Source organism: Salvelinus namaycush, chromosome 31 (genome assembly GCF_016432855.1).
Source record: "Salvelinus namaycush isolate Seneca chromosome 31, SaNama_1.0, whole genome shotgun sequence".
Lineage (NCBI taxonomy): Eukaryota > Metazoa > Chordata > Actinopteri > Salmoniformes > Salmonidae > Salvelinus > Salvelinus namaycush.
The window spans coordinates 47,122,627-47,136,354 of NC_052337.1; the positions used below are offsets into that span (position 1 = coordinate 47,122,627).

Below are 13,728 nucleotides of genomic sequence, written 5' to 3' on the forward strand. Positions count from 1 at the left end.
TTCTTTCCAAAACGCTATATACACTGTATCCATTTAAAGATATGGTCAATTAGCTTTTATTGTTAAAATAACTTATTAAAGAGATTGATGTGTTGTTTCACTACTTATCATGACATGGGGTTGTTCAATGATTGCTTGAAATCTATCACTATCTTCCTTTCAGAGAGACAAATGTTTTTTTTTGCAAAACACGATAAATAAGTAGTACTGCTAGGTTTTACAGTCACATCTACAAATAACTACGTACAAATAACTACATTTTTTATAAATAACTTTACAAATGATACATTGACATCAATATTAAAATAAAAAACATGAAGAAATGTATCAATATAGTAATATGAGATCTGCATGTAAAACATTTACATTTGAGTCATTTAGCAGATGCTCTTATCTATAGCAACTTACAGTTAGTGCATTCATCTTAAGATAGCTAATAAAAATCATGGTGAGACATAAAAATACAGTATACGAACATTCCATTCCAGCAAAAAAATATATAGATTCATAATCAAGTGACATAACAAAGCATTGCAGCGCCATCTTTAGGACTCCATCTTCTGTTGTCTAAAACAGGCTCAATTAATCGAAGTTAAAACAATACATACTTTATATGAAATCAAAGTGATGCTGCTAACCAGCTAACCAGTTCAGCACACAAAATGTTGAATGAATTCTTCCACCAAAAGCAAGCTAGCTACTGTTGCTAAGTTAATAGGTAGCTAAAATTATTCTCAGATGAGGCAAAGTTGGCTAGCTATGTCGCCATGTTTCTAGCTCCTAGCCAACTTTGCTGTATTTTATTTTTTGTGTTATTTCTTACATTATTTCCTCTGAATATTTCCGGCATTATTACCTACATCCGAAAATAACTTTTGGATATTAGATCAGCGGTCACTCGTCAGAATTTCGATAAGAAATTAAACTTTCCTGAATTGGATCCTTTGTTTGAACTCCCAGAGGCAATTCCATTCATTCTGGGGCTGCTCTGTCGACGGAGAATAGGAATAAGGTCTGGGCTGCTAATCAGACTCAGGAGGCGTGCATATCATCCACCTCTTCAGAGTATATTATTCATTAACTTTCAGTCCCTGGACAATAAAGTTTTGATGTATACACTGACTCTGTGACAGAGTTCATCAGGAAGTGCATTGAGGATGTTGTTCCCACTGTGACGATTAGAACTTATCCAAACCACAAACCGGGGATAGATGGCAGCATTCGCGCAAAACTGAAAGCGCAAACCACCTCATTTAAGCACGGCAAGGTGTACAAACAGACCAGCTATGGGCAATCAAAGAGACAAAATTGACAGTACAGGGACAAAGTGGAGACACAATTCAACGGCTCAGACACAAGACGTATGTGTCAGGGACTCCAGACAATCACAGATTATAAAGGGAAAGCCAGCCACGTTGCGGACACCAACGCCTCACTACCGGACAAGCTAAAAAACCTTCTTCACCCGCTTCAAGCAAAAACACAGAGCCACCGATGCCGGCCACTGCCGCTCACGAGGACAGTGAGCTCTCATTCTTCGGCCCAGATGGCATCCCTAGCCAGAGCATGTGCAGACCAGCTGGCAGGAGTGTTTATGGGCATATTCAATCTCTCCCTATCCCAGTCTGTTGTCCCCTCATGCTTCAAGTCCCCCCTTATTCCTGTACCCAAGAAAGCAATGGTAACTGAACTAAATTACAATCACTCCGTAGCACTCACTTCTGTCATCATTAAGTGCTTTGAGAGGCTAGTTAAGGATCATATCACCTCCACCTTACCTGACACCCTAGACCCACTACAATTTCCATTCTGCCCCAACAGATAATACAATCACCGTCGCACTGCACACTGCTCACTGCCTATCCAATCTGGACAAGATAAATACCTATGTAAGAATGCTGTTCATTGACAACAGCTCAGCCTTCATCACCATAGTGCCCTCCAAGCTCTTCACTAAGCTCAAGCCCCTGGGTCTGAATCCCACCCTGTGCAACTGGGTCCAGGACTTCCTTATTGGCCGACCCCAGGTGGGGAAGGTAGGCAAAAACACTTCCTCCACGCTGATCCTCAACATGGGGGCCCCACAAGGGTGCATGCTCAGCCCCCTCCTGTACACCCTGTTCACCCAGGACGCATGTCTCCAACTCAATAATCAAGTTTGCTGACGACACAACAGTGGTAGGCCTGATTTACCATCTATGACAAGACAGCCTACAGGGAGGAGGTGAGGGCCCTGGCGGAGTGGTGCCAGGAAAATAACCATTCCCTCAACGACAACAAAACAAGCTGATTGTGAAGTTCAGGAGACAGCAGAGAGAGCACCCCCCCCTCCCCCCCCATCCACATCAACGGGGCCACAGTGGAGAGGGTGAAAAGCTTCAAGTTCCTCTGCGTGCTCATCACTGACAACCTGAAACGGTCCATCCCACACAAAGTGTGGTGAAGAAGGCTCAGCAGCTATGGGGGTTGATCCAGGGGATGGCCGGCTCAGTAACCCAGGACCAGGTCCAGAGGAGCTTGTCGGAGGGGCCCCGGTGAAGTCAGGGGGTCTCAGAGCCGGAAAACTGTTCGAGAGCCGCAGGTCTGGACGAAAGGGCAGAGGGAGAATACGTTGGAATGTTCCTCCTCTCTTAGCTCGAACTCGATTCCACTTTGCCTCCGACGGTGTAGAGCAAGACGCAGTAGTCCACTGGTTCTCGTCGGTGGGATGTGTTAATACAGGAAAGTGGTCCAAGGTAGTATCCTCAGAAGCTACTGCAGAGGATTCCAATCTCATAGAGCACCCTGTATTACCCTCTCGGTCATTTAATATTGTCACATCAAAAACAGCATGCAATCTTGAAGTCTTCTTAGCCAGAGCGTGATGTTCTTTTAGGATCCTTGTTCAATGATCTGGTCTTTTGAGGCAACTAGTTGTTTACACTTTTCACAAGTGCATACAGTAAGTCTGTAAATTCTTCCTCTTTCACTACAGTCAACATAACACAGGTCTCACATTTCAGGAATCCTGGGTTAATTGAATTAGTCCAAATTCTTATGAATTCTTCACATGGGGGGGACTAGATACATACTGTGCTTACAGATATGTATGAAAATACTCTCAAATAAAAGGTGACATTCTGTACTGTCGCCTCATATAAAACATTTGAATTCAAATAAAAAATACTGGAGTATAGAGCCACATTTTTTTATTTTAGCTTCACTGTCCAAATGCATATGGAGGGGAGTGTATCTGACCAGTAGCTGATCTGTCTCAGTGAGGGTATCAGAAAGGGTCTACTTCTTCCTCCAGTCTCTGAACTTCCATTTTCTGCACTATGAACAGTAATAGAATAACAACATATCAATCAGAAAATCTGAAACTCTTTTAGTTTGACTTCTTTGTTTCTCTATTACAGATGAAGGATGGACGCTGGCACCAGACCCATTTTGTGTTCCACTCCCAGGATCCTAACCTGCTCCCTGTGGTTAACATCTATAACTTACCCAAGGCCACACTCGGGTCACACTACCACCTGGAGGTTGGCCCTGTGTGTTTCCTGTAAGGGTGTGTATGTCTGTGTGGTGCTGTGTGTGCAGGGACCCTCACTTCTGAACCTCCATGCAGTTGGGGTGAATGGAACAGTCCACTCCCTCCCTCAAGCACTGTCCAAGAAGGACCTCTGCACCCCTCCCTCAACACCCCCGTATCACCCCTCTCATCAGACTGCAGAAATAAAGGGAAGATATTTTGGTGCTGGGGGAGAATGAGGAGAAGAAGAGCAAAGGAGGAATGGGGGAGTTCTCACACTAATAGCTCCTAAAGAAGACAATTTGTTATTTTTTGCTCTTCAGGAATGATTTAAACTAAAAACAAGCTGTGGATATCTTCTTGGAGAAAAGGCTTTGCCAAACAGTCTCTCGTGAACATTTAAGTTAAGGGACATCCAGGCTAAGTCGATACTGCCAATTCCCCTACTTTTGGAATTATAGTGAGTTATCATACAGTGTGTACAGTGTGTACTTAATTAATACCAAGGAACAACAGTCTGTGCAAGAGATTAATTAAAGTAATTGGGAACAATATTAAACATACTGTACATATATATGTGTATTCTGTCACTTTTATACATGTATATTTTATGTAAAGAAATAATCTTCAAGTGCAATAGAAAATTAGATGATCATTTAATATTTTGGACTTTAAAAATGCTGAAGGCTTTTTTTGTGTGCCTTTGGTGCTTGACTCCGCTCTTGGCCCGTGTGAAGTATTTTTTTAAAGCACGTCCTTACTTACCCATGAGACCTACACGTCTTCCGACTTCAACTGTAAATATATATATATATATTTACCTGCAAAATATCAGCCAAATGACTCATGCATCTCCAAACAAGATCTATGCTGTTGCCTTCACGTGTCTGTTTGCCTTGCATTTTCCCATGTTTAATGTTCAGTTCTTCAATAAATATTTAGGATCTGGGTTTGAACACTTGCATACCCAATAATATATTTTCTAGATTCTGCAGTATATCCGCTAGGGGTCACTATAATGGAGCCAGTCTGATACTGAATCACAAACCAGTCCCTTCCTCTCACTACTCTGCCCTAGATTTGTGCGTTCACATGCGCTTCCACCGTAGGCATCAGTGCAGGCTGCTAAAGGGGAGGACAGTGTCATAATAATGTCTGGAATGGAGTGAGTGGAATGGCATCAAACCCATGGAAACCAGTTCTATCCTAGCACCCTCAGCGATATGTTTGGAATATGCGCAAAAAGGGCAGCGTTCAATCTGTGGAGCACATTTGGCAGTGCCCCATTCATTTAAAGGTCATTTCCTTCGGCTCGGGAGAGACGAAGGTTGAAAGCCATGCGTCCTCCGAAGCACAACCCAACCAAGCCGCACTGCTTCTTTAACACAGCGCGCCTCCAACCCGGAAGCCAACCGCACCAATGTGTCGGAGGAAACACCGTGCACCTAGCTACCTTGGTTAGCGCGCACTGCGCCCGGCCCGCCACAGGAGTCGCTGGAGCGCGATGAGACAAGGATATCCCTACCGGCCAAACCCTCCCTAACCCGGATGACGCTAGGCCAATTGTGCGTCGCCCCACGGACCTCCCGGTCGCGGCCGGCTGCCACAGAGCCTGGGCGCGAACCCAGAGTCTCTGGTGGCACAGCTAGCGCTGCGATGCAGTGCCCTAGACCACTGCGCCACCCGGGAGGCCTCTTTAAAGGTCATTTCCAATAGAGCCATCAATAAAATGCAATTGTGTTCATTGTCCGTAGCTTATGCCTGCCCATACCATAACCCCACCGTCACCATGGGGCACTCTGTTCATAACGTTGACATCACTATAAACCACTTGCCCACATGATGCCATACACGTAATCTGCGGTTGTGAGGCAGGTTGGACGTACCTCCAAATTCTCTAAAACGACGTTAGGGGTGACTTATAGTAGAGAAATTAACATTCCATTATCTGGTAACAGCTCTGGTGGACATTCCTGCAATCAGCATGCCAATTGCATGCTCCCTCAAAACTTGAACCATCTGTGGCATTGTGTTGTGTGACAAAATTGTACATTTTAGAGTGGCCTTTTATTGTCCCCAGCACAAGGTGCACCTGTGTAATTTAAAAAAAAGAAATCTTATTTAACCAGGTAGGCTAGTTGAGAACAAGTTCTCATTTGCAACTGCGACCTGGCCAAGATAAAGCATATAGCAATTTGACACATACAACAACAGAGTTACACATGGAATAAACAAAACATACAGTCAATAATACAGTAGAACAAAGAAAACAAAAAGTATATATACAGTGAGTGCAAATTAGGTAAGATAAGGGAGTTAAGGCAATAAATAGGCCATGGTGGCAAAGTAATTACAATATAGCAATTAAACACTGGAATGGTAGATGTGCAGAAGAGGAATGTGCAAGTAGAGATACTGGGGTGCAAAGGAGCAAGATACATAAATAAATACAGTATGGGGATGAGGTAGGTAGATAGATGGGCTGTTTACAGGTGCTGTGAGCTGCTCTGACAGCTGGTGCTTAAAGCTAGTGAGGGAGATATGAGTCTCCAGCTTCAGAGATTTTTGCAGTTCGTTCCAGTCATTGGCAGCAGAGAACTGTAAGGAAAGACGACCAAAGGAGGAATTGGCTTTGGGGGTGACCAGTGAGATATACCTGCTGGAGCGCGTGCTACAAGTGGGTGCTGCTATGGTGACCAGTGAGCTGAGATAAGGCGGGGCTTTACCTAGCAGAGACTTGTAGATAACCTGTAGCCAGTGGGTTTGGCGACGAGTATGAAGCGAGGGCCAACCAACGAGAGCATACAGGTCGCAATGGTGGGTAGTGTATGGGGCTTTGGTGACAAAACGGATGGCACTGTGATAGACTGCATCCAATTTGTTGAGTAGAGTGTTGGAGGCTATTTTATAGATGACATCACCGAAGTCGAGGATCGGTAGGATGGTCAGTTTTACGAGGGTATGTTGGCAGCATGAGTGAAGGATGCTTTGTTGCGAAATAGGAAGCCGATTCTAGATTTAATTTTGGATTGGAGATGCTTAATGTGAGTCTGGAAGGAGAGTTTACAATCTAACCAGACACCTAGGTATTTGTAGTTGTCCACGTATTCTAAGTCAGAGCCGTGATGCTGGACGGGCGAGCAGGTGTGGGCAGTGATCGGTTGAAGAGCATGCATTTAGTTTTACTTGCGTTTAAGAGCAGTTGGAGGCCACGGAAGGAGAGTTGTATGGCATTGAAGCTCGTCTGGAGGTTAGTGTCGTCAGAATGGTGTCTGCGTAGAGGTGGATCAGAAAATCACCAGCAGCAAGAGCAACATCATTGATGTACACAGAGAAGAGAGTCGGCCCAAGGATTGAACCTTGTGGCACCCCCATAGACTGCCAGAGGTCCGGACAACAGGCCCTCCGATTTGACACACTGAACTCTATCAGAGAAGTAGTTGGTAAACCAGGCGAGGCAATCATTTGAGAAACCAAGTCTGTCGAGTCTGCCAATAAGAATGTGGTGATTGACAGAGTCGAAAGCCTTGGCCAGGTCGATGAATACGGCTGCACAGTAATGTCTCTTATCGATGGCGGTTAAGATGTCGTTTAGGACCTTGAGCCTGGCTGAGGTGCACCCATGACCAGCTCTGAAACCAGATTGCATAGCGGAAAAGGTACGGTGGGATTTGAAATGGTCGGTAATCTGTTTGTTAACTTGGCTTTCGGAGACCTTAGAAAGACAGGGTAGGATAGATATAGGTCTGTAGCAGTTTGGGACTAGAGGGTCACCCCCTTTGAAGAGGGGGATGACCGCGGCAGCTTTCCAATCTTTGGGAATCTCAGACGATACGAAAGAGAGGTTGAACAGGCTAGTAAAAGCGGTTGCAACAATTTCAGCAGATAATTTTAGAAAGAGAGGGTCCAGATTGTCTAGCCCGGCTGATTTGTAGGGGTCCAGATTTTGCAGCTCTTTCAGAACATCAGCTATCTGGATTTGGGTGAAGGAGAAATGTTGGGGGCTTTGGCGAGTTGCTGTGGAGGGTGCCGGGCAGTTGACCGGGGTAGGGGTAGCCAGGTGGAAAGCATGGCCAGCCGTAGAGAAATGCTTATTGAAATTCTCAATTATAGTGGATTTATCGGTGGTGACAGAGTTTCCTAGCCTCAGAGCAGTGGGCATCTGGGAGGAGGTGTTCTTATTCTCCATGGACTTTACAGTGTCCCAGAACCTTTTTTGAGTTAGTACTACAGGATGCAAATTTCTGTTTGAAAAAGCTAGCCTTAGCTTTCCTAACTGCCTGTGTATATTTGTTCCCAACTTCCCTGAAAAGTTGCATATCACGGGGGATATTCGATGCTAATGCAGAACGCCACAGGATGTTTTTGTGCTGGTCAAGGGCAGACAGGTCTGGAGTGAACCAAGGACTATATCTATTCCTAGTTCTAGGAAGGGCATGTCAAGGGCATGCTTATTTAAGATGGTGAGGAAGGCACTTTTAAAGAATAGCCAGGCATCATCTACTGACGGGATGAGGTCAATGTCATTCCAGGACACCCCGGCCAGGTCGATTAGAAAGGCCTGCTCGCAGAAGTGTTTTAGGGAGCGTTTGACAGTGATGAGGGGTGGTCGTTTGGTCGCAGACCCATTACGGATGCAGGCAATGAGGTAGTGATTGCTGAGATCTTGATTGAAAACAGCAGAGGTGTATTTAGAGGGCGAGTTAGTTAGGATGACATCTATGAGGGTGCCCGTGTTTACGGATTTGGAGTTGTACCTGGTAGGTTCATTGCTAATTTGTGTGAGATTGAGGGCATCAAGCTTAGATTGTAGGATGGCCGGGGTGTTAAGCATGTCCCAGTTTAGGTCACCTAGTAGCACGAGCTCAGAAGATAGATGGGGGGCAATCAATTCACATTTGGTATCGAGGGCACAGCTGGGGGCAGAGGGAGGTCTATAGCAAGCGGCAACAGTGAGAGACTTGTTTCTGGAAAGGTGCATTTTTAGAAGTCGAAGCTCGATTTGTTTGGGTACAGACTTGGATAGTAATACAGAACTCAGCTGGCTATCTTTGTGGAAAATGTTATAGTTAGCTATGAAGATTTCAGGGTTTTTGGTGGTTTTCCGAAGCCAGGATTCAGACACGGGGTTGGCAGAGTGTGCTAAAGCAGTGAGTAAAACAAACTTATGGAGTAGGCTTCTAATGTTAACATGCATGAAACCAAGGCTTTTACGGTTACAGAGGTCAACAAATGAGAGCACGTAGGGAGTGGGAGTGGAGCTAGGCACTGCAGGACCTGGATAAGGGTACGGCTGTAGGATAAGGGTACGGCTGAATGCTATACGAACTGGCCGTCTAGCACGTTCGGAACAGAGAGTAAAAGGAGCAGGTTTCTGGGCACGATAGCATAGATTCAAGGCATAGTGTACAGACAAAGGTAAGGTAGGATGTGAGTACATTGGAGGTAAACCTAGGCATTGAGTAATGATGAGAGAGATATAGTCTCTAGAGACGTTTAAACCAGGTGATGTCATCGCATATGTAGGAGGTGGAACAACATGGTTGGTTAAGGCATATTGAGCAGGGCTAGAGGCTCTACAGTGAAATAAAACAGTAATCACTAACCAGGACAGTAATGGACGAGGCATATTGATATTAGAGAGAGGCATGCGTAGCCAAGTGAACATATGGGTCCAGTGAGTGGTTGGGCTGACAGGGGACACGGCGATTCAGACTGTTAGCAGGCCGATGCTAACAGTTAGTAGGCCGGGGCTAAACAAGTTAGCAGTTAGCAAACCGGGGCTGGCAAGCCAGCAGTTAGCAAGGGCTAGCAGTTAGCAGACCAGGTTAGCAAGCAAGCAGTTAGCAAGGGCTAGCAGTTAGCAGACCGGGGCAGGCAAGCTAGTAGTTAGCAGACCGGGGCAAGCAAGCTAGCAGATGGGGGTAAGTCTGTTTTTGCCTCTTCTTGCGGTGACGTCGATAGACCAGTCGTGGAATTAGTAGGGTTCCAAGTAGCTCTTGGTAGCTAGCAGGTTAGCAGAATGGGCCTTCAGCGGGCATCGCGCCTGAGGGGCCTGTTGAAATCCTCGGGCAGATTATGTCGGTATTCCAGTCGTAGAGGATCGGCGGGGTTCCGTGCCCCGTACCGGCATTAGAAGGGGTCCGGATATTGTAGCCCAGGAGTTCCGTGCCCCGTACCGGCAGTAGAAGGGGTCCGGATATTGTAGCCCAGGAGCCTGACGCTAGGCCGGGCTAGCGTCAGGCTAATTGGTGCTTGCTTCGGGATGGAAACGCAAGCCAGGAGTGGTCTCCCGGGATTGCGGTTAGCTAGTTGCGAAGATCCAGATGAAAATGTTCAGAGTTTGCGGTAGGAATCCGGGGATATGGAGAGAAATAGGTCCGTTATGCTCTGGTTTGAGTCACGTTGTTCGAACTGGCGTGAGCTTTCCGAGCTAAAGGTTAGCTGATGACCGCTAGCAATGGTTTGCTGACTGATAGCTGGTAGGTAGTTAGCTGGCTAGAAATACTTTAGAAAAAAGCAGATCCATGCCAAATTGGGTGAGGTGGGTTGCAGGAGAGTATTTAGAAGTTGAGGTTTAGGAAAATATGCAAAGAAAAAGCTATATACAAGGGACAGGACAAAGACGTCTGACTGCTACGCCATCTTGGTTTCATGCTATTTAATCAGCTTCTTGATATGCCACACCTGTCAGGTGGATGTATTATCTTGGCAAAGGAGAAATGCTCACTGACAGGCATGTAAACACATTTGAGCAGAACATTTTCGAGAAATACACTTTTTGTGCATATGGAACATTTCTGGGATCTTTTATTTCTGCTCATGAAACATGCGACCAACACTTTACATATATATTTTTATTCAGCATAGTTTCTTTTGACAGAACTAATTGTCATTTTAAGGAGAAGACACATTCCAGTGGGCACAGATGTCAGGTCAACGTCTAGTTTTGATTTACATTTGATTGAGTTGTACACAAACGTTGAATTCAACGTGAAATCAACAACAACAAAAAAACGTCATTGGATTTAGGTAAAACGTTTTTTTACCTTGATTACTTTTTGCAAATCCAATCAGTTTCCCACGTTGATTCAACGTCATCACCATAGATTTGAAAGGGTTGAAATGACATGGAAACGACGTTGATTCAACCTAGTGGAATCGCACCGATTGACGTCTGCCGTTCATTTGCCATTCATTCAATTGCTGACGGCGCTGTGTGTTTTTAGGGTGGCGACTGACATGTAGAATCGGTTTGCAAATTATGGCTGGCACTCAGTTGAGGTGCTAAGCAGAGGTGCTAGGCAACAACCACATTGAATCTGTTTTTATTTCCAAATTCATACGTGGCACTCAATCCTGATACAATTTCAGTGTTTCATATTTTGAATTTCAAGCATCTAGACCTTAGTCTGGACACTCACATCCATTTTTTAAAATCTGAAGTGTTTCTTTTGCTCATGACCTGCCATTACCACGACAACCACCCCCAAATTTAGAGGAACAGTGAGATGAAATGAGCATTACATCTGTGTGCTACTTCAGAGGCTACATCAGTGTGAATGCACAAATCTGATATGTAAAACTGAGTGTGGACAGTCAGAAACCAATATTGAATATGAGTAATGATCAGATTTGGGTTTTTAGGATGGCTGTGTAATGCAATTCCACAGTTTTTGCCATGGGGCGAAGAGAAGATTTTACAATTGTATAATTCATTTCATGCAATTCTACTCATTCTGCCATAGGGCGGAGAGAAAAATGTGCAGATTTACAGCTAATTTCCTGCATTTCCACAGATTTTCCCAGACGGTGGAGGCAAATGTTTGAAGTTTTAGTATGATAACTGATGATCAATGGGTCGATACTGGTAGGTAATTCAACCATGCTTATTACAAGTTTAGACAGCTGGCCAATCTAAAAAAATTGCTGACGTGGGCTAATTGTCACGTTCATGACCGGTTTTCTGTTATTTTGTATGTGTTTGACGGTCAGGGCGTGAGTTTGGGTGGGTAGTCTATGTTATGTGTTTCTATGTTTGTTAAAGGGTGACCTGATATGGTTCTCAATTAGAGGCAGGTGGTTTTCATTTCCTCTGATTGAGAGCCATATTAAGGTAGGTGTTTTCACATTGATTGTTGTGGGTGGTACCACGCACCAGGTCCATAGTGCGTTTTGAGAGTCCAGTGTGCCCTGTCCCTGCTCCCCGCACTAGCCTGAAGGTGCGTGTCCTTAGCCCGGTGCCTCCAGTTCCGGCACCACGCACCAGGCCTACAGTGCGCCTCATCCGGCCAGAGCCATCCGTCTCCCCAGCGCCATCTGAGCCATCCGTCTCCCCAGCGCCATCTGAGCCATCCGTCTCCCCAGCGCCATCTGAGCCATCCGTCTCCCCAGCGCCATCTGAGCCATCCGTCTCCCCAGCGCCATCTGAGCCATCCGTCTCCCCAGCGCCATCTGAGCCATCCGTCTGCCCAGTGCCGTCTGAGCCATCCGTCTGTCCCGAGCCATTAGAGCCGCCCGTCTGTCCCGAGCCGTCAGAGCCGTTAGTCAGTCAGGAGCCGCTAGAGCCATTCGTCAGTCAGGATCTGCCAGAGCCGCCAACCAGACAGGATCTGCCAGAGCCGCCAACCAGACAGGATCTGCCAGAGCCGCCAACCAGACAGGATCTGCCAGAGCCGCCAACCAGACAGGATCTGCCAGAGCCGCCAATCAGACAGGATCTGCCAGAGCCGCCAATCAGACAGGATCTGCCAGAGCCGCCAACCAGGCAGGATCTGCCAGAGCCGCCAACCAGACAGGATCTGCCAGAGCCGCCAACCAGACAGGATCTGCCAGAGCCGCCAACCAGACAGGATCTGCCAGAGCCGCTAACCAGCCATGAGCGTCCAGAGCCGTCAGCCAGCCATGAGCGTCCAGAGCCGTCAGCCAGCCATGAGCGTCCAGAGCCGTCAGCCAGCCATGAGCGTCCAGAGCCGTCAGCCAGCCATGAGCGTCCAGAGCCGTCAGCTAGCCATGAGCTGCCCCTCAGCCCAGAGCTGCCATTTATCCAGAACTGCCCCTCAGTCCAGAGCTGTCTCTCTGTCCGGAGCTGCCCTTCAGTCCGGAGTTGCCCCTCTATCCTGACCTACCTCTCTGTCCTGAGCTATCTATCTGTCCTGAGCTACCTTATCCCGGTGCTGCCCCTTATCTTAAGGGTACCATTTAAATTAAGTGGGTGTAATATGAGGGTGGTCATTCTAAGGGGGAGACGTAAGCTGGGATTGACTATGGTGGGGTGGGGACCTCGCCCAGAGCCTGAGCCACCACCGTGGTCAGACGCCCACCCAGACCCTCCCCTAGACTTTTGGTGGTGCGTTCGGAGTACGCACCTTGAGGGGGGGGGTTATGTCACGTTCCTGACCGGTTTTCTGTTATTTTGTATGTGTTTGACGGTCAGGGCGTGAGTTTGGGTGGGTAGTCTATGTTATGTGTTTCTATGTTTGTTAAAGGGTGACCTGATATGGTTCTCAATTAGAGGCAGGTGGTTTTCATTTCCTCTGATTGAGAGCCATATTAAGGTAGGTGTTTTCACATTGATTGTTGTGGGTGGTTGTCTCCTGTGTCAGTGTCTGTGTATGTTACGCCACACGGGACTGTTTCGGTTTTGTTTGTTCGTTCGTTTTATGTAGTCATTTTTCCTGTTCGTGCGTTCTTCGTGTTTCATGTAAGTTCGTCGTCCAGGTCTGTCTACGTCGTTTATTGTTTTGTAATTATTCAAGTGTTCGTCGTGTTTTCTGTTTTGTTTATTAAATATCATGTCTTATCACAACGCTGCGTCTTGGTTCAATCCATGCTCCTCCTCTTCGGATGAAGAGGAAGAGGAAAGCCGTTACACTAATTGAGTGACTGCTGATGCACAACCACATTTTGAAATTGCACCTTGTGCATTCTATTATACTAACTCTCAACAGGAAGTTCAGACACTGACTGAGTTCCTGAAATTGGTCCATAGGCCAGTTGCAAATAACTGTTCTACAAAATAGGACAGCAGCTAGCTGATAGCATCATCACGCATCTGCGCTCCACTAGTCCAACAGGGGCTACAGCTACTAGCCAGAGCACACCTAGTCCAACAGGGGCTACAGCTACTAGCCAGAGCACACCTAGTCCAACAGGGGCTACAGCTACTAGCCAGAGCACACCTAGTCCAACAGGGGCTACAACTACTATCCAGAGCA

General features: G+C 46.4%; 1 protein-coding gene across 1 annotated transcript in view; it reads left to right on the forward strand.

The window, feature by feature from the left end:
• Positions 1-4,083, forward strand: part of col27a1a (collagen, type XXVII, alpha 1a) — a 209,378-nt gene extending 205,295 nt beyond the window's left edge. The window contains exon 61 of the mRNA XM_038970195.1: positions 3,399-4,083. Coding sequence (XP_038826123.1) covers positions 3,399-3,545 — 147 coding nt within the window. The 3' untranslated portion in view covers positions 3,546-4,083. The remainder of the gene's footprint in view (positions 1-3,398) is intronic.
• Positions 4,084-13,728: the final 9,645 nt, after the last annotated feature.